The sequence below is a fragment of the Ammospiza caudacuta genome, chromosome 1 (assembly GCF_027887145.1).
Source record: "Ammospiza caudacuta isolate bAmmCau1 chromosome 1, bAmmCau1.pri, whole genome shotgun sequence".
NCBI lineage: Eukaryota > Metazoa > Chordata > Aves > Passeriformes > Passerellidae > Ammospiza > Ammospiza caudacuta.
Window position 1 is genome coordinate 94,031,396 of NC_080593.1, and position 21,964 is coordinate 94,053,359.

Here is a 21,964-nt window from a genome sequence, read left to right on the forward strand (position 1 = left end):
CACCCCGCCCTTCTCCTCATCGCGCCGCCGCCTCCAGGCGCCGCCCCGCGGGCAGCCCCGGTGCGCTCTGGGTTCCACGCCTCCTCTCCCGCTCTCCCTCTCTCTCTCTCCCCTTTCCTTCCTCCTCCTCCTGCTCCGTGCCCTCCCCTTCCCGGAACTACGCTTCCCGGCGTGCCCCGGGAGCGCGCGGCGGAGCGCGGGCCCCGCGGTGGAACTTGCCCGGGTGCTTCCTGGCGACGGGGGAAGTGCAGGAGCCGCCGCTGCCGCCGCCGCGGAGAGTGGGAGCCGCGCTTCTCCCCTCCCCGCCGCCCGATCTACCATGAGACCCGCCATCTTCCCGCTCCTGCCTGACCCTGGCTGCCTCCTGCTCCTCCTGGTAAAAGCCGCCGGCCCCCGCTGCCCTTCCCTTCCCCGCGCCGGCTCGGGCAGGGCGGCGCTGGGGTGGTCGGCGGGCCCCGCTCGGGGCTCCTCTCTCGCTCCCCTCCCCCGCCCAGCAGGTGCCGGCGGCCGGCAAGGAGGGAGAGAGGCCGGGAGGGAGGCCGGGAGGGAGGGAGCGGCCCCGGCGGCGGGGCCCGGCGGTGTGGCCGAGGCCGATAGGCTGCGCGCACGGGGTGGGGCCGCGGCAGGGCCCGGGCCCGGGGCAGTGTCCGGGCGGGCGGCGCGGCCTGGGCCCGGCTCTGGGGGTGCCGGAGCCGGCGGGAACGGCCGTAACGGGGGCGGCTCTGCAGCCCCCTGAAAGAGGCTGTGGGCAGGAGGGGGCGCGGCCTCCTCTGCCAGGGCGGGAGGACGCGGTGGTCCTCAGCTGCGCCAGGGGAGGTGTAGGTGGGACGTGAGGAGGAATCTCTCCGCAGCAAGGGCCATTAGACACTGGAGTGGGCTGCCCGCGGAGGTGGTGGAGTCACCGTCCCTGGAGATGTTCAGGAATGACTGGATGTGGCACTTAGTGCCGTGCTCTAGTTGACGCGGCGGTGTTGGGTCATAGGTTGAGCTCGATTATCTCAGAGGCCCTTTCCAGCCTCATTGATTCTGTGATCTTTAGTTGACAGACTACAGCATTTTTTTTTCTTAGGCTTTTTTTAGGCTGGCATTACATGCATGACCTAAGCCACCTTCCAGCTTTGCCAGTACACAAATGCAATCATTGATGTGTGTGTTTTGTGGAGATAACTTGCTTGCCCTATAGTTCTTTTTTTTTTTTTTTTTTTTTTTTTTTAAGAAAGAGGAACCAGTCTGCTGTGGTGATTCATTCTTACTTTTCCAGAGATATATTGGGTCAGATTCTGGACCTTTCATAATATAAGTGACTTGAAGAACTAAGGGGGACTTGTGTGAATGAAATGAATTTTAGTAGGATTTTTCTCTTAAGATACTAAGGATTTTAGTCAATCTATTTTAAACATTTGGAAGAATAAGATGGGCCAGAAAACTAAAGAATAATTGGAGGTAATGGTAGATAGAACTCTAGAAGTCCAAGGAAGTATACTGAGTAATATAGCTGCTAATGAATGGATGAACTGGTTAGGAATGTGAGGGCACTTCTGTAATGAACAGTACATCCCTTTGAAATGTACACTTCTAGCTGGGTAAGCTCTGGGTAAAATGGTATGAACTTGCTGTCATTTCAGGGTTGGAAAACACATGTCGTTGGTAGGGTTTGAAAAAACACTTCTGAAATGTTTATATATAGATGGCAATAGCATGCTAAAAGACTATATGAGAGAAGTTAGGAACCTCATACTTTTCAGTCATCTGTGTATTAAAACAATATTGCTTATGTGCTAGATCGGTTTTCACTGTTGTTTTACGTACAGACTAATGAGCAAAACCAAGGAGCATGTGCTGTTCCAGGACACCATGGATGTGTCCATTAAATAGACAACTACAAATTTGAAGAAGTGGGCGGAAGTCAGTGAGTTTTTCTTTCTTCATGGCACAGTTGATCAATACAAGTTAAATATGCATCAATAAGAATTATGTTTGCCAACAAAAAAGAAAACTAGCAGGAAATAGCTGCAACTATTGATCTGCAACTTCTCTGTATTTTGTCTGCTGTTTCTTTGTGTATGGCTCATTTAAACCCATTTCGAATGTGGTTTAAAATAATAGAATACATAAAACTTTAAGAAGAATACAGTTCATAGGTTTGTTTTTTTAAAAAAAAAATAAAATTAAATGCAATGTTATCTGTGTAATTATTCAGTGTCATTTTATCAGCCGTGATCCTGTGTTGTAAGATGCCTAGTTACATGAATCAAGCCAATGAATCATGCTTTTTAGTAGGTTTGTTAAAGGTTTTGGAAAAGTTGTTCCAAGCAGTCTGGGAGTGTGAGGGGTCCTCTTTCTTCAAAAGGGCTGAAAAAACTTTGCCTTGTTCAAAGAGGCCGCCCCTCACCTGGCCGCAGCCTCCTTTGAAAAAACTTTGTGTGTTGTTTGTTTTCTTGTGATACTCAGTGTCCCTGATGTCCCTGAGATGTATCAGATAAGCTTTAAAGTTCCAGTAACTTTGTTTTTCTTGTTACTGACTGCCTCGAATACTTAAGACCAGCAGCGCAACTTGGCCTTCTGCTCCTCATCCAAAGGGTGTGCCACCTAACAGAGGCTCTTGGAGCATGGAATATTTTGTGGATAAGTGAATTCGTTAGTGTTACATCAGGGGTTTGATATGTAGCTGTGAAAAGAGCTTACTAAGCTGGTCTTGTATAGTAGTAGCAATGAAGTTATGAGGAATTCTTTTGCAGGCTTTTGGATAAGCATATTTCTTTTCCAGATGAGAATTTAATACGCTGCAAAAAAGAAGAAAAGATACAATGTCAAATCAAAATAAATTCTCTTGTTTAAAGTTTGACAGATCACTATAGTTGTAAAGGGCTTTGTGTCTCATATTCTTCTGTGCTAATATTCTTCTTCCCTGGTGTCACTGAAGTTTGGGTTGACAGGAGGGAGATTGCAGTGCAAAGGGATACCTGCAGTCCCAGCACAACTCTTTGCCCTTCCAACTTTTCAGCATTGTACTGGGCTGCTGGGAGTTGAGAGGAATCCGGAGCAAGGACAGGGGAGGTGCAGGCTGGCATGACCCCTGCCTCAAGAGCTGAGAGGAGGGGTGAGCAGTGCACAGCACAGACTGCAGAGGGTCCTGTACAGCTGTTTGTTTGCAAGACCAGAATAAGAGATGCACAGGAATGTCATGGGGCCCTTGGAGAGTGAGATGTGTCTGCCTTGTTGGTATGTTTCTTAATACTGGGCAGGACACGTCTTTAAGATGAATCGGAGACACTGGAATAAATGCTGATGGGAGAGTGGCTCATTACATTGTCCCCTAAGGCAAGGTGTGGCTCTCTGGCTTTGCTCCATCATTCTGTATGTTTGCCTGTAGTTGCAGTCAGGTATACTTTGCCTTTAAAGAAAATTCTAGAACAAGACACTGTTGCACATGCTTCTTCTGCCTGTGTTTGAGAGGCACTTGTATTGCTCAGTGCTTCCCTGGGAGGCCCAGGCACAGTGCCCCTGAGCAAAACTGTGGCTGGAGGAAACCACCAACGGATAGTGAGGGAAATAAAGAGCGAAGTTCCTAACTGGAAAATACTGTAGGGTAATATTTTTGTTTCTTGTTTAACTGCCACTGCATTTCATGTCTTGATAACATGACACCAAGTACCCAAATAATGGCAGTAAAATTAAATAAAAATTGTCTTTTAACTTAGTGTTAAATGTGTAGTAGGTTGCCCAAGGAGAAGTTGAATTCTGTAAATTTTATGTCTAGACCATATAGCTGTGCATTTGCCTCTCTGCATTTGTATTAGAAAACTAAATTTATAATTGAGACTGCTGCTCAAAATATCATATTCTGAATATGAGCATGAGTCAGAAATTGTAATTACAGGCAAAATTTAGGCCACTATGCCTTATACAATGAAATGGGCTCCCTTTGAGGGTAGCACAGGACTTCTGAGTTGTCCATCATCTGCCATGATTTCTAAATGAAAAAGCAGGTAACTGAGGAACATTGCTCTCTGGAGAGGGGAAGCAGGGGAGTCTTGAATTCCTGTGAAGACAGCTTGTATTCTTAGTGCTATGCTAGGCAAGTTTCCTGTTTGGAGTGCTCAGGAGGGAAAAGAGGAGAAACTGAACTGTTTCTTGGAACAGAAGACTCTAACAATGCTGGAAAATGTCTAAATGAGTTATTAACACTAAGATCTCAGAGATTCAGTTGCTGGTGGCTGTGATGACACACTCCTTGCTTTTTTCTTTGATATCTTTGCTGTTCACTTCCATAATCTGCTTTGGTTTTTGTTTGGTTGGGTTTTTCATGGTTTTTTGGTAGGACAGTTTTCCTAAGCAAGAGACTGATCTTTATATTGCTTTCTCAAGAAAGCAGCATTACTATATGGTTTAATCAAACCTAATTCATTTGAAAGACTTTAGGATTATGTCTGCTTTCAGGAGAACCAATTTTTCACCTTGCAGACTCTTTTATAAGCCTCACTTGTATATCTTCCAGATGTTTTGTTTGCTTAAGAGGAGGGAATTGTCTCATGCATAAGGCAAGTGTACAAAAATGTATGCTGTAAATTTTATACCAGACCTTCTTCAAAACCTCTTCAGGAGAGTCTAGAGATAATTCAAGAACAAGTGCTTTAATAATGCTTTAAGTGGGTTTGGATGCATTAGCAGCAACTCATTCATTATTCCCCCCACCCCATTTGAGAGTGAGTTCTCTGGTGGTCTAGAGGAGGAAACAAAGCAACATTTGGGGAGGAAAGCAGAAGCAATACAGGGTGCAGAGATCAGAGCCTGAAGAATATTCTTCCAAAACTCCAAACTGGAGAAAGCTCCTGGAGAAGTAGAGGAGAAGAAGTGTGTTATAGAGATTTAAGAAAATAAGTGAGATCAAATTTCCTTTTGAGTGTTCTGCCTTTACTCTTCTTTTCTCCTTGACATGTCTTCCTTCATCAGGAGCATCCTAACCATAGGTAGAAACACATGCACTTTTCCAACACTTTTAGTAATGTCAAGTGCTCATATTGTCTAGTTAAAAAAAGTTCATAGATAAGATTTTAGAAGTTTGAATAGCTTTAATTTTGTTTTCAAATTGACTGTCTCTCAGGTATTTCTTTTTACATTGTTAAGAGTTATTCTGCAAAGTTATTGCTATACTATAACACTATCTCAGAATGTTTTTTTCACTGCTGGTTGAGGATGCTCTGTTTTTCCAAACCAGCTGTAGTACTGTTTCCACACTTTGGTAAAAGTGCTTTGCAAAAAGCAACAAAGCATATTGGGAGAGAATTCTGTAATTTTTCCTATTTTTATATATGCTACTACTGAGAAACTGACTACCCTGGTAGTACACCCTTTATAGCTAAGAGCCATTCATGCCATTAAAACATGTGCAAAGTTCCAGTACTGTGTCTTCCAGAAAAGCACATGTGACTTGGAGCTTCTTCTAGTGAAGAAAGTGAGAGAACCAAAACCTGGAAGCTCCTTCACATGCATGCACATAGACCTTTAGTGGTAGTGATCCACAAGATCTGCTCTATGGGTGCTGATAGGACATAAAATGTCCTCTACAGTGGCACTAAGCAAAATGCAAAGTGCAGTGCTCTGTGCCTTAAACCATGTAGTGGTTGGGATGGTGAAAGCATTGTGGATGCACATGGCTACCTGAAGGCAGGTGCTCTGGGCATACTTTCAGCAAATAACTGGGAATCATAGATGCAGCACAAGGCTTCTGCTGAACATGGTAAATCTCCTTTTCATCTGAACACAGTAAATCTTCTTTTCATCTGTTTTTGTTGTGGTAAATGTTCTAGGTTTCTTCCCTCCCTTCTTTCTTGATCTGTGTCTGGCTTTAGCAAGAAAGCTTTGATGGAGAGGAGTACTAAAGAGTGTCACTGTGTTTACCTGATAGGATCAAGTTGTAGAGTTCTGATTTTTTTTGATTGCCACTAGAAGTTTGATCATTTAAATTTTAAAGGACTTCTTAAAATCATCTGGTATTACTCCCTGCTCAGTGCAAGACTAACTTGGATGGAATTGCTCAGGTTTTTTTCCAATTGTCTTAAAGAACTTCATGGATGGAGGTTCTGCAACTTCTCTGGTCACCTGATTTGGTGTTGAATCAAAACTTTGTTGCAAGTTTTCTTTGAAAAGTCTGTCTGAAGGTGTGGATTGTATACATTGTCTGTTGTCCTGTCACTGCATCTTTAGGAAGAGTCTGGCTCTGCCTTCTCTATAACCTCTGATTAGGTCGCTGGTAGCAACAGTGATAACTTTTCCTTTAGGGTGAACAAATGCAGCTGTCTCAGCCTCTCCTTGTATACCCTGGTCTCCTGTCACTACTCACCTTCACAGCCATCTGCTGGGCTTCATTTCCATATGTTAATGTCTTGTACAGGTGGTCCCAAAGCCAGGCAGAGTCCTCCAGATGTGCTCACACCAGTGCCAGATGAAAGGAAAGAATCACTTCCTGTGGTCTTCTGGCTACACTTTTGCTAACACAGCCCAGTGTGTGGTTGTCTCTGCTTCAAGGTCATGCTTCTGACTCCTGTTCAACTTGCTCCCCAAGACCTTTTCTGCAAAGCTGTTATCCATCTGGTTGGCTCCCAGCCTGTTATTCCAACAGAGATACAGGACTTTGCCTTTGTGGAACTTTGCAAGGTTTCTGTCAGGCCACTTCTCCAGCCATTTGAGGTATCTCTGAATAGCAGATATTCCCTCAAGCTTAGAAAGCACTTCACCTAGTTCCTGTATCCTTGGGGAATTGCTGAGGAGGTGCTCTGTTCCATCTTTCTGGTCATTCCTACAGATAAATCTCAAACCCAGTGTTGCTCTGGAGAAACTTCCTTAGAGGCTACTTGGACATGGTATCTTTGGTTACAGCCCTTTGAGTTCAGCAGTTCAGCTGCTGTGTCACTCACTTCATAGTTCACTTATTCAGTGCATGCATCAACAATTTAGGTCTAAGGATCCTTTGAGGTGCTATGTTAGAAGCTTCCTAAAGTCAAGGCAAACAACATCCAGTACTCTTTCCTTGTTTACAGAGCTAAATGTCTTGCCACAGAAAACAGATTGATTTACTTATTCCAAATACATGCTGGATGGATGTGGCTTCTGGAAAGAAAATTTGTTTCCATGATTCTCCTGGTGACCCAGAGAAAAAAACATTTGTTCTGGGTCTGTGTCTCTGTATACATCCCAGCTGCAGAAGAGCTTTCTAACTTGGTCTTCTACTCATGTGAGTAATGCTTCTTTCCCTGGAACTCTTATGGGCTCAGACCTCATCAGTATAAAATCAGCCAAAGACAACATTGAGTGTCTAAGCCTTTTCTGTGTGCTTTCCCTCTATGTCTCCTGCTAGCTGAGCAGCAGCCTACAATTTTCTTCCTCTCTTCCTTTTGTTGCCAGCTTACCTTGACATCCCTCTCTCAACTCCAGCTGAGCTTGGACTGCTGCCAGCTCAAGCAGTGTTTCTCTCTTCCTACCAAGTCTTTTTCTTACCTCTACCTTCTGTTTGCTCCTTTTTTTTTTTTTTTTTTTTTTTTTTTTTTTAAATCATCCAGAAATTCTGTGTTAACCTGTGCAAGTCTTCTGCCATGGCAGCTTTCTGCCCAGTGGAGTGGATTGGTTTTGAGCTCTGAAGAGGTTCTCCTTGAAGGTCAGCAGGCTCTTGGGGTCCTTTTGGCTTTCCGAGCCGCGGTTCAGGAGTGAACTGAATTAAGACTCGAGTGCCTTCAAGTCTTGTCACTTTATTCAATGGTCCTGTGAGGTACATATTTTTAGGTAAAAAATAAATATCGTAGTAGATTATAGATGGGATTTAGTGTGAGCTCCAGTCATATATGTAAAAGTTGCATTATCAGTGGCAATGAAGTGAAACACAGGAGGTCCAAAATCTTGTTTCCTGGAAGATGTAATTTTCCACATTTTATGTGTTGGAGTCTCCCAGCGGCTTCACTTTGGGACCAAAATGAAGATTATGTCAATTCACTGAGACATTTCAGGTATGTGGTGTGCTACATTGTTCCAAAGCAAGATACTGCTCTGTGGCTTAGCTTTCTTTAATGACTAAAACTTTTTATCCTAAATGATGTTCAGGAAACAGGAACCTGAGCAGAACATAAAACTCTAGAAATGGAGTATAGTAAATGACCTGGTTCCTTGGCATGTTTTTTTGCAGCCAGCCTGTCTTCTGTCTTGTTTGGCATCAGTGATTCTTGCCTGTTTCTTTTGTGTTTCATTGAGGTGCATCCAAAAAAAGTATGAATGTCTGCAAGGGTTTTTTGGGTTTTATTTTCATAAATTTGTGAAAATGAGAGAAGAAGAGCAGTCTAATCTCTGTTGTAAAATAACTGGCAGTAAAGCTTGTATTTTGTCTCCAACTGGATTCGTGTGGCAATCGGGCATAAACACAGAGAGAACTTGTTCATGAGGAACTCTGCAAGGAAGTATTTTGAAAGGCAAGGAATAGGTGCCTGTTCCAATGGTCTGGAAAAAGCAAACAACAGCTGTGATAGTGTTTTGCTGTTTCCCATAGCTGTCGTGATTATGAAGTGATGATATAATTAACTTTCTCAAAAGCTGCACAAAGGGAAAGCTTTTCAGTGATGTATCCATATTTGTAATCCCAAGAAAAGCTTTTTGTTCCTTTAGTCAGTCTATCACTTCTGACTCTTGTAATTTACTGAAATCTCCTTTCTTAACTCTTGCTAGAAACACTTAGCTCCTAGATTCTTTGCCAGTCATGCAAAGTATGAATTTTCATGAACGTGTGTATGAAACAACTTTTTTTCCTTATTTTTTTCCTTCTCCCTATTGAGTCAATTCACTTGGGATTTTGGACACAATAACCGAAAGACAAATTGGTTGCTTCACAAAGGTAATTAAGACAGTATGTGGTGCAGGGGGTGAACAGTTAGGGGTTCTTTCCTTCTAATGATCCGTTAATTAGTGAAGGGAGCTCAGCGAGTGTTCGGGCCTCTCAGGAATTACCTTCGAATGGCATTTAAATCTGCTTTGGTTAAAAAGGTATAATTGAAGGGGGAGAGGCCATTTTAGAATATTTTTCTGTCAACATAGGCCAGCAGAATTTGCTAGACCAATGCAAATGTCCACATATAATTGGTGTTATGTAGAGAATAAATATTTTTAAATGAACCATTAAATAGCTGTGATACCTCACTGGGGGTTTTGGTGGCAGTTTTGGTTGCAGCAGGCTTCCCTGTTGAGAGCAGTGAGATTGCTACATGAAGCTGGTTGACTGCAGAGCCAGGGTGTCTGAAACTTGCTCCCAGTTCAAGCACTGCACCACGTTAGTGTGTTCATACTATTTTTAGGACCAGTCTGGAATACTTGCTTGGATGTTTTCGTGGGAGTCAGCTTGAAGCTGGCAGGTCTAATATTCCTTGAAGAGAAGTAGACCAATCTCTGTATGATTCCCTTTTGTGCGTTTCAAAATATCTGTGGTATGTGTCTGGTCGTCTGCATTATTTATTCTTCTGCTGTCCAGAGTAATCCAGGATAAATTGACTGCATATGTGCAGGACCTTAGCAGCTGTTTAGAACAGAAAGGAAATAGGTCTTATACAGTCTGAAATAAGCCTCTCATTCTTCAAGGTGCATGCAGCTGTGGTTCCCAAAAGTGAATTTTTCTTTTCAGGTTCAGGTAGCATTGCTTTAATCAGTGTTTTTCCCTAGAAGATAAGCCAATGGATTAATTTGTAAAAAGATATCTTTTTTTTGTTTTAACCTCCTCATTTGAATTGGAAGACTTTTCCAATGCCAACTTGTCAATTAGAATGCAGCTGTGGAGTACTATTTCTATTACACAGAATCACCACCTATTTGGAAAGATCTTTTCCATTATCTACTCATATGTCATTTTAAGGTAACAAATAATAAATGCTAGCCTAAAAATTGTTTGCTAGAGACAAGCTAATGGATGTCCCAAGAGCTTTAATATGCTATGATTGGCAGTTTCCATGTGTAGAGTGGAAGTTTGTGGAGTGTGCATCACAATTATGCCTGGAATGAAGAAATAAAATAACCAAAGTAATGTAAGTTCAGATTATGTTTTAAGTGGATTTATTCTAAAGTTCAGAGCTCTGATGTTAAGGGAACGATAAACAGAGATTATCAAAATGCCACTGTCTTTTAGAAAGCTTGTAATTTTGACATTCTGAGGTGTTCCTCATTTTGATTTCTCAGAAGAAGAGGGAGGAGCAACACTGGACTGAATCTCAGTGGTTTTAATGTGTGGGCAAACACTTCATACACTACGAGTGGCTGCATCACAAATTATTATAGCTGTCCTTTGTCCTGTACAAACAATACCTTAGCCTCTTGCTGCAGTATTAGCAGGTAATTTGAGGAAAAGTGGCATCTCATTCATGCGGAAGGAAAAATAAAATCTGTAGCACAAGGAGAGTCATAGTGATATTGGTAGTATTGGTGCTGAAAGCTCTGGATCTGAAGTTAGTAAATGGGTGGTTACATGTGGGTTCGTTGTGGTGGAGATTGAATAGCATGACATGACTGTGTAATAGTGAAAGTGGGAGAGTCAGAATTTAAGTTGAACTGCTAATTGCCACAGAATCATCCATAGTTTGCTGCCCTGCTCCATTGTTTAGTTCTAACCATTATCACCTTCAGCATCAAACAAGGATGAGCTGAATCACAATGGCTGTGATTCTGTGCTTTCAAAGAGATTTTGTTATTCAGAAGTACAGCAGCTGCACTAAGGTAAATGGTACAATTTAAACAGTGTTATCGAAACTGGCTTGTCCACTTGTCTTCCCTTATATTCCCCTTGGAGTGCAAGTTAAACCAGTATGTTTTGCATCCCTTTGGGTGGACTAGATGACCCAGCTGTATTTTTCATTTAAGTATTTTGTTTGTCTATTTGTTGCTTTTTCTACATTTTTTTTTCCTCTTAACCCAATGCCTCAACTGCATGGTTTAGAGCCATGTCCAGTTTGGATATTTTTCTCATGGAGGGCTAGTTGCTGTATGTTTATGGTAGTCATATTATACTGGCATTTGAGCAGTGGGTAATTCATACCCACTCTTAAAACAAGTTCCAGCTGAAAGGTAAAACTGGACAGGTTTGTCTTTGCTTAAAGTTCCCACCTTTCTTGATAAGGCAAAGATATGGAGAACTTGATGTTTTGGAGAAGAAGGGTAAAAATGTGTTCAGTATTGTAACTAGATTGTGTCATTAATAAAAAGCTAAGCAGCTAGAAGTGCATAGTTGTTGAAGTTGATCATTTCACTTTAAAAAGAGTTGGTTTTGTCTTATTGAAGAATAAGCCCAATATGTAGTAAAATGTCTCAAAATAAAAATTGTGTTTATTTTTAAAGCAGTAGAATGTGCGCAGGCAGCAAGGATAGATAATTCTGTTATCCACTAATATGTTCAATACTTCAAATTATTCCAAGGTAGCAAACATTCATGTGACATAAGAAATACAGATTCTTATGGAAACACTATATCTACTTTTGGTTTCTTCATCTATGCTTTAAAGGAGAGATTCTGAATTCTACAGCCACTCATCCAATAGAAGGATGTAGAAGTTTTTGTTTTATTTTAATATGCATTTTCATCACCAGTTCAAAAATGCCCAAAACATACATTTGTATTATTTTAAAAAAAGCTAATTTCTTGTTCTTCAATGGCCCTGTGTAAAAACTACAATAAAGAGCACAGGAAAGCCCATAGATTATAATGAATAGCAGGGTAATGTGTTGCTTTTTGTAATGAGTAATGGAGTTAAAAGTACACAGTCTCCAATATTTAAACTGTCTACAACGAATTTTTTGGTAGGGGTATTACATTTAATTGCAGTGGCCAAAACAGAGAACAGGGCTTTTTTCCTTGACTTAGCGAAAAGGGGCAGCAAACTATTCTTCTCTGCCAGCCTTACCAAAGTCTTGACAAGACCAAGCTGCTCTTTATTTCATATTGCTGGATCATGCTTTAACAAGTTGAGGATCTTAAGAGTGCTGGCTCTCATACACAGCAACAGCTGCTTAATTTGTGCTAATCATTTTGGAGATTGCATTTGTATTTTATATGTGTTACTCCTGCTTGAAAGTGTATCCTTGTGTTGTTGCCAAATAATCAGAGCAGTTGGCAAAATGGAAAAGAAAGACTTATTAGAACATGAGGTGTTTTTTTTCCTAAAAGGCTGCACAAATGTGACCTTTCTTTTTCAGGGGAATTCTAGCTGCTTGTTTAAGAGAAGCAGCTTGGCAAATAAAATGTTTAAAGATTCAGAGTTTTCAGTAGTTTCCTGGGGAGCTGAATTTGTAGTTTTAAATCTGTGAAACAGGCTTTAAGGTAGATTCCTAGTTGTGAAGATTTGGAGCACTCTGAACATTATTCACAAATCAATACAGATGTTCAGACATCTGTTTACATCTTTTAAGGATGTATGGACTGTGTTCTCTCTGTGTAGATGTATGAGGCAAGGAAACCAGTGCATTATAGCCCTGACTGGAGATTACTCTTTTCCCTAAAGGCCAAGAGAAATAACTGAAAGTTACAAATAATTCAGCTGGAAATAAATTACAGGTCTTATCTCAGTGACATTTTTTTAGACATGCCTCATGTCATTTTTTCGAACCCTTGCTTAAACATTTCTGTAAAAGACCATGATCCATAGGTTTGTGCACAGAGACTTAAGCTTTAGAATTGTGTTTGGGTGCATGGTTCTGCTACTAATAGCTTTGTGGAAAAAATGCAATGCATTGGACTGCATGTTGTGATAAGTATGTTTAATTCTCATCTCTGCAATGGACTTTTTGAATGAACATCTTGTGTCTTCTAATGATAGTTCACAAACTGTTGAGAGATTAACTTAGCCATTTTTCTGGAAATCCTTGCTGCTGTGGTATCAGGCCATTGAGAGGTCTCTGCAGCTCTGAACCATTCCCAGTCAAATCCTTCAACTCCTTTGCTTTTGTGCTAAGTTCAGTATTAGGAACCATTAGCTGTGAGTTCTTTTTCCTAATTTGGCCTGTCAGATCAGTATAATTTGGCTTTTCAAAGATAGCATTATAAATTGTGAATTTTTCTGTTCCAGTATTTTCATTTGTAAGTAAGTTTTTCAGCATTAATAAGATAGGCATCTACTCTAAATATTCCTTCCACACACTTAAAATGGGAGCAGACAAGATGATGTGTGGAAGACAAAAAATTGCATGACTTCTTTTTCATAGGATGGTCTCTACTTAGCTTTGTGCAGTTATAGCACTGTTTGGCTAAAACAGCCTAGTAGTAAACTGTCTATCAAGGCTGAAGAAGTAAATTTACCTTTCTAAATATTTATTATCCATGTTCTGTTCTCCTGGACATTAGTAACTGCAATCTTTAAGTCTGTTTTGAGTAGCTTCTTTTGAGCATTTTAAATTTTCCTGACTAAATTTAAGATTCGGTTCCTAAGTGAAAAATTAGAAGAAGTTATTTCTTGTTGCCCATTTAAAAATAGCTCTGAAAACTTGAATGTAATTGAGAAGGGATTGTTAGTTAATGTTTTGAACTAATAGATCTTTATCTCATAGTCTTACAATGAAAGCAGCTTACCTTACCAATAAATAAAACCCTGCATATTCACCAGGATGGCAGCAGTCAGTCTAAGTTATGAAAATATTTGGGCACAGTCTGAAATCAAGTGGTGACAACTAAGAGTTGAACTGCTCTCACTGAGAGGGTGAATAATGTTCTTTTTTTATTTTCCTTCAGCATTCTCTATTTACTGTTACCTCTCTCTGCTCTGAACTTTGTGGTTCATTATGGGGCTTCTGGGAATGCTGCCAGCAAGATGTTCCTGATTGATGGTTCTGAAGCCAAAATTCAGGGGCTCTTACAATGTCTAGCCAGCTTTGGCATTGCTGTCTTCTGGGATTGCTTTCAATTTGTATCATCCTACAGCAGGCTGTAAACCCGTCTGCTTCCTGTTGTCCAGGAGTTTAATGCAGACCTCAGAGCAGCAGCAGATCAGCAGCATGCACAAAAAAAGAGGCACTCAGGAGCTGACAGTCAGCAGCAGGGTCCTGGGGGACTTGGACTTCAGGTAGTAACTTCAACATGCCAGTCTTAGGTGTGGGCTAGACCTGGTTGCCAAATGTAAAATGATTTTGTGTTAGGGGAGAAAGATGGTTTCATTGTCTGCCTTTAGGATTTCCCAGCAGGAGGAAAAGGTAAATGAAAAGTTTAGCAAGTGAAAATGAAGGCTGTTCTTGTTGATTGCTTTGCAGCTGTAGTGCTAATTAGAAATCATAATGCTTCATGAATACATTTTCTATATTCTACAGATAGTTTGCTTTAGAAATGAGGACCTCTGCTTCATTATGTGCATTAAAAAATCAAGGCACAAAGAACTAGAATGCAGCAGACCTGGTTCTTTTTTCCTTTTCTTTCAATTTTAAGGTTATGCACATTTAAACTGTTAAAATCTTCTGCAAGAAAGTGGCATGTAAAGTATAATGCACTTAAAATACCATTAAACTATAGGCCTGTCTCTCCAGTTAGCAATTAAAGAGATACCAACACTAACTGGTGCTGGTAAAATGTTGATAAAAGGTTGATTTAAATCTCTTGAGTAACCAGCAGGCTTATTAATTGGATGTGTGGAATGGCAATTGGACAGAAATACTGTTAGCAGAAGGTGAGCTGAAACTGGATGTGCTTTTATTTCCTCTTTGTGAAAGTGATGTGACACCTGGCAGAGGTTCAGTGTTGAGCATGGGTTGAATAGGTTCTGTCCAGGCATTTTGCTTTATGTAAGGATACTCGTGTGGCATTGCATGGTGTGTTTGGGAGGACCAGAGTGACTTTCCAGCAGTGCTTTGAGGTCTTTCACTGGAAACAATCAGGATATATCTCAGCTAATTACTCCTCAGAAGTGACTGCTACTGGCTCTCTAAGCCATTGGCTGACTTCAAGTGAGGACCAAATCTTGATCAGAAACGCTAAGATTTCTGTACTAATTAAACTTCCCAGTAAAAGCATGACCACTGTTATCTTCAGAAACTCCCAGGAACCTGAGCCATGATGTTCCTGCTTTATTTGACAGTATTTCTGAGGACCAGAAGAGTAAAATTGTATGTCATCACCTCTTCTTCCTTCCCTCATATGAGCTAAATTTTATCTTTGTGAACACATTGTTCAGTTCCTGATTCTTCCCCCGAGCAATGTACTCTGCAAGTGCATAAAGCTTTCTGCATTCGCTTGTTTCAGTCTACATTTGTTTTGTTATTTTTCTGTAGTGTTAAATGTTCTGAGTAGATTATAAACATCCTAATCTAACTTGAGCATCTTCACTCAAGTATTTTAGGTATTATATTCTACTCTATTTTTTAAAATATTATTTCATAGCTACTTACTTTTACCATTGGATTCTAGTTTGAATGTTTAAAAAAATAGAAATAAAAAATATTTAATTTTATCCAATGTAAGTGCAGAAAGTTGAGTTGTTTTCAGGTGCACTTCAGTAACCAATTTTCCTTTTGAATTATTTTTCCAAGATGCTTTCTTCAATGAGTTTGTAGCTATCTTGTAATGCCAGTTTGATTTTTTTTTTTCACTTCAGATACAAATATGAACCATCATCCATATGTCCTGCTATGAGCAGTAGAATGTAAAGTTTGCATTTAAAAGTGAAAAATTGAATACTTTCCTTGGCCAGTATGTTTTTCAGAACTTATGTTATAAATACCTGTTATAAAGTGTGTAGCTGATATTCAGAAATTATTTCCTCAGAAATGTCTTGTTTTCTGCTCATGGGTATCAAGCATATGCCTCAAAAAGGTCAGAAAATATTCTCAAAACAGTGTAGCTTCTTAGAAATTCAAATACAAATTTGTATTCCTTTATGATAAATATTAATGCTAGTAATATCATAAACCCTCTTGCATCCCATGGGACAGCAAGATTACTGGGTCAAAAAGAGGTGTTTTCTCCCTTACAGGCATTATACCTTAATGAAAGCTTCAGCCTGGAGTGTGTCTTGCATATTTATTGACATTTCTTCAAGGAATGCTTTTTTTCCATGAGTCTACTTATTATTAGAAGTTTGGCACCCACAGTTATTTAGTCAGTATAAAATGTTTGAGAATGTGATTATGAATATATTTGATGAAACAGAAATTTTCATACTTCTAGTGAGAAAAGTATTTCAATTATCTCAGATTTTGTGCAACTTTTGGGGGAAGGTGCTCTTAGTCTCAGTGTTTTTCCACTACTGCAACACAAATGGACAATAGTGTATATGGTTAATTTGTTTTTCACCTTCAATACATGAAGATACTTGGAATATTTGTTTTGGTGTTAATGTCTTAGTAATGCAGCTTGCACATTTCCATGCACATTTCCACAGTAAGAGTTAAGAAAGCAATCACAAAATTTATTTGTGTAATAAAGAAGTATTAGTTTTAATTCCTCTTTTCTGCACATAGCACAGTCTAGAAGAGGATCTCATTGGTTAGTAAGTCCTGTGCTTTCATGGTGCACTTAAATATTTGCATTGCAAGTAAAATGTGTTTAAAGTGTGTTGTGGCAATCTACAAATATGACTGCAGTTCCTGATCCATTGAAGTATATCTGCTAAGTAACAGAGCCTATTTCTTGACTGCAAATAATACACTTATCTATGTTATGTTTAATTTACGTGTAACTAATCCTATTAGATAAGATTTGTCTTGCTGCTGGAAAGTTATACTAGAAAAAGCCAGGAGGGTTTAAGAAATTGTTATCTTACCCATTTGGTTTGTTTAGACAATATGAAGTGCTACTGCTGAACTCCTGTGAAAATAGTTATGCCAAGACCTACAATGGAAGTTCTTTTTGAGTATGAATGGTGATGCAGAGATTGTGTGCAGCAACTGAAAAGCTCCTGCTTTCCAGAGGCTTGTGTGGATTTTCTCTGTAAACAAACCTTGTCCAAGATTACAGGCAGGTTAAGTAACTCTGTGGTCGTCAGGGTGATCAGAGGTTCTTGAGGCCTTGCAAGGCAGCTAAAGCCTTAGAACATTGAACTTGCAAAGTCACCTTCAGTAGGATCAGATGATGGCCAAGAAAACTATTGTTGAAATACTCAATCCATTATTGTCTAGAGCAATATTTCAGCTGCTATTGTTAATTGTAGCTACTGCTTCAATTGTACTCAGGTCAAACCTGACATTTGCAACAAAGCAACACGTGCATACAAGCAAAACCTGTGCCAGCCCATGCTGACCTGACCCATCACTCACTACAAACATAACTTCTACTGCCAGAACCTCCCCCCAGCAACACCATGGAAGCTGTCATCCCAGGCACCACCCACGCAAGGTGTCTGCACTAAGAGTTGCCATCAGCTGTTACTTCTCTGGCTGTAATTTGGCCAGTGTGGATCTGGGTCCATACAGGCAGCTTCTTACTCCAAAGGCAGATCCTACCTTCTTGCTGCTCACTAGTCAGCAATGCCAGCATCTTCAGGGGAACTCCCTGAACACTGGCCTGCTGGAACTTGTGCATTGCATAGCTTGCTTAATCAGGTAATTTTTTGGCAGATTGTGTTGTTACACTGCCTGTTTAATCTCTGGACCTCGCAGCTCAGTTTGTTTCTGTGCAGTTGTCTCAGAGCCACACTTAAGACATTTGTCTCAAGCAGTTGAAGTGCCACAGGAAGACTGTGCAAACTCCACCACAAATCTTAGATTTGCATTTAAGAATGGTATCTTATTTGACTACCAAGAGAAGAGCACTGGTATACATATTATGTATTCCAACAGCTGGTGTGTTTTCAGGCTGTAGTGCAAGACAGAGTTATCTGCTACCCAAGGGCCTCCATATGGGAAATGCCAAAGGATCCCTGTCTTCACTGGGAAGTGATTAGTGATCCACATTAGTAATCTTCCTGATTAGTGATCCACAAGTCAGAAAGAATTGAAAATGATTGATTGCTGCAAATCTCACCAGTGTGTGATTTACAGTGATAGTTTTAGAGCTGTTAACAGTGTCTCACTGCAGTAGTTTCCTACCATCTTTGAAGCTGATCTTAAGGAAAGCAGGAATCCAGTTCAGCAATTTTTTTCCCAATATTTCATATACCCTTGTAATAAATGTAACAAAATTTGGTGTGTGACATTAAGTGATTTTTTTGATAAATTGTAAACAAAGGCAGGTATATCCTGGAGGCTTGTTCTTTGTAGTCATGGTCCTACTATAGGTCTCAAGCTCTTCCATAAATGCAGAAGCTGTATAGCAGAGAACCATATTACTGGTTCCTGCTATACAGCTGCTCTGTGTGGTTTTATTTGGATGGTCTTTATGCTTTTAGCTGTGTTTTTCCTTGGTGCCTCTTGAGCCATAGGCAGATGTTGTTTGCACCCCAAGAAGTAAATAAGTCTCTTGGGAACATCAAAAGCATATATGTTGTGTGCTGCTGCATCTCAGTGTGGGATGTCTGTGTGCATCTCTGATCTCTGCCCAACTCCTTGATCTGTGCATTCTTCTCATTTCTCTTCCAAAAACTTTCCTTTTCCTTTGCTGTTACCTCTGTCAGCTGAGGAATCATACATGACTTGAAGCCATGAAGGCATCACAGCAGAGCATCTGGTCCATGCTCTGATTGTGCTTACAGAAGTGGTCACTTTCTGACTGGCTTACTCAGGATGGAAACATTCATGTTCCAGACAAGAATCTATATTATCCTACTCAAACATTTGCACACTTGTCTCTCTCAAAGCAAAAATAAATTGTAATTCACCTCGGATAGAGCTGTACCTCCTATTTCTTTCAGTGCATTTTAGAAAGAAAAAGATCTGGGCCAGTTGCACTGAAAATGAGTGTCCATCCATAAAACTGTGAATTGCTACAAGAGTTGCATTAAGAGTAATATAAATGTTTCTTTGTAATTGAATGATTTGGCTGATGCGGTGTCTTGGTTTTTGTAGTCTGATGAGTCTATTGCATGCTGGGACTGAAGCAGTGTCAAGTGGAAATACAGAAGGAGATAAAAGACTGTAGCTAGTCGAGTTAGATGTATTGAAATTGTTTCCTAAAACAGCAATAAAAATGCAGGTAGTTGAGGCTTTACTTAATGAGAAACTTTTTGTCAGACAAGTCCGCTAAGTGACAGAATGAATTACTTGTCTCTGGGTAAAACATACGTGCCCACCTATGTGAGGTTGCTGAAATGGGGTTTCATTTCTTTCTTCAGAGTGAAGTTATGGGTATAAGTTACTCTTAAAGGTGCAAATTTACTGTAACAGTTCTGGCTACATAATAGAGAATGGTATTTAAAAAAACTAATTTTTCTTTCAATGTGAAAGCACGTTATATTGGTAGTTTGTTTGTATATTTGTAGTACTGCCGTCATCTGAAATGCATCGACTGAATTACAGTTCTTTTACTGTTCTCTCCAGCTTTTGAACTGCAACACTTAAAAATCACACATCAGTTACTACTTCACTGCTGAAACATACCTTACTGGTTTGCTTTCTCTTTTTAGGTGTCTTGGCTTTTTGATCCAGCAAGAGGTGAAATAACAAGTCTAGATAGTGGAAATATAGATGACATTTTAAGTGAGTACTTTGAGTAATTTTTTTCCTTGTATGTCTGCAGTTACTTATTTGTGTGAACATTGCAGTGGTATTAAATGAATATTCATAGCCTAGCTTTAAATATATGAATTACAATTGGCTTAGAAATATTAAATGCCTGTGGTTGAAATTAGCTGTCTGAACTAATGTATTGCAATGAGAATTTGAAGTGTCTTAAGAAAATAATTGTTATCTTGTTTGCAGAAGGGAATGCTTGATTGCATAACCAAAACTAGTCTAGAGGGCATTTTAAAAGTTCCCCCCAAAAAAATAGCAGCAAGTGAAACCCATGGTTGTGGGCCTTAAGTATCTTGCTTGTTCAGCTCTGCCAGGTTAAGCACTGTCCTGATTCTGGTGGCTCATAGAATGGCAATCTTTAAATTAAACGGGATATGTGTTTGTTGTCTGAAACCTTTCCCTCTGAGAAGTATGCAACTTGCCTGTATCTGGTTGTCTTTGCAGGAAAAAGTTATTGCATTGTTTCAAATATATCCAGGGTGGAAAAATCTTTAATAATGTCTGGACTAGAACCTGCCTTATGATGCGAGATTGCTTTGTGATATGAGAGCTGTTTGTAAATACCTTTTCTGCAGTGGAAAATGTAAAATTGTTTTATAAATTGTAATTCACAAAAGGGAAATATATGCTAAGTGTGAGTGCTTCTGAAATTCATCCCATTACTTTCAAGAAATACTTTATACATTGGGGGTGACCCTTAACTTTTCAGTGCTTGTTATTTACCCCTTCACCACTGGCATCCCTTGCTGATAATAAAAATCTTAACACCATAATTGTAATCAAACTGTGGTGTTCTCCAGCCTACTCAAGAGTTGTCTTTATCAGCATGTTGTCTTTTCCAGGCTTTCAGCATCCTTATCTTCACATATAACTGCTCTGTAGCTTTGTCAATTTTCTGCTTTGTCAGCATTTCTGCTTTATAAAGCTGTGGCTGATATTCTGTAGTTAGAGCATGTATTTCAATTCTTTAAATGTCTAGGTCAGTACTACTACTAAAAATTAATTTAAAACATGGTTAGTTATTAAATTCTATAAAGATAATACGTCATTTTTGGGCCAGAAATTTATCCATTTTATTATTTTTTCTTAATATGTAAAAAGGAATGCATAATAACATTACTTCATTACTTCATTATATGTATTCGTGTAGTACTGCATTTTTTTTAGTGTCCCTTATTATTTTTCTGGTTTTGGGGACTGAAGATTTCTTTGCAACCTTTTTCCCTAGTATCCAGGTTAAATAAGACAAGTAAGGACAAACCAGAGCAAGTTGCACAGACAGGTTGCCTGTTCGTCAGTCTTCTACCCCAAATAGTTGAGATTTCAGCTTTTGACTGATTTTTAACACTTATTAATAATAGAGCTAGTGCTTAAGAGCTACTAGAGTTCAATTTCTGGATGGAGTGCCTTAACTGTAAATCCAGAAATAATTTTTGCTGCATATGTCACTTAATTACTTTGTGTGTCTTATATGCCTTAAGTATTTGCAATTTTTTTGTCTTACATATCAATAAAGTCAATAGAACACTTGACTGAAGGCCTCTTCCATCTTTTCCCCTTTGTTATTGATTATTTTTCAGATGAGACTTACCCCAGCAGTTTTCTAGCAATCAGACTAAGTTTTATGCTAAATTATCTAGAAATATTTGCTTTTGTAGTTTTTTTGCACATACTTTTATAATCTTAAATAAAAGAACTGAGAAGTTTGCCTCACAATGTGACATTGGGCTTTTTCTTTTTCTTTCTTCTCAGACAATGCAGATGTTGCTTTAGTTAATTTTTATGCTGATTGGTAAGTTATTCAAGTTGTTGGTTTTTTTTTTTTTTTATATTTAAGCTTCTGTCTTTTGAAAACTATCATGTTTGGCTGTAGTTTTCTAATTGAAAATACAGTAGTCTCTTGCTTTCAAACCAATTCTTTCCTGGGTTTATGTCCTGATTGCTTCTCCCTATGCTTGCTTGGTTCACATTATTATAGGCTTTAGTTTTAAAACATTGCAGCCTTAATTATGATAATTACTTTTAGGCATACAGCAATAATCCTTCAACATAGCACACTGCCAGTCTGTGATGTAACCTGACTTATGAGTGAGAACAGATCAGTTTTGATCACGGAAATTCTCTGTTTTAAGGGTGGAGAAGAATGGGAGACAAGAAGCCATTGTGGAATATAACATATACATGCTGCATCAATGTGTAGCACACAGCTGGGCTGCCCAGAGTCAGGTTTTTTCAGAAGGTGGACTTCAGCTCTCTTGGCATTTTGAGAGCAAGACTTGCTCTTCACTTACATGTTTGCTGTTGCAGACATAACTGCATCCCCAGGCTGTCACTGTTATGTTTAAGGTGGGTTTCAGTGCAGGCT

General features: G+C 39.7%; 1 protein-coding gene across 1 annotated transcript in view; it reads left to right on the forward strand.

Annotated features, from left to right (window-relative positions):
• Positions 1–99: 99 nt before the first annotated feature.
• ERP44 (endoplasmic reticulum protein 44) overlaps positions 100–21,964 on the forward strand; it is a 47,170-nt gene continuing 25,305 nt past the window's right edge. The window contains exons 1-3 of the mRNA XM_058819208.1: positions 100–376; positions 19,491–19,563; positions 21,352–21,391. Of these exons, the coding sequence (XP_058675191.1) occupies positions 320–376; positions 19,491–19,563; positions 21,352–21,391 (170 nt within the window). The 5' untranslated portion in view covers positions 100–319. The remainder of the gene's footprint in view (positions 377–19,490; positions 19,564–21,351; positions 21,392–21,964) is intronic.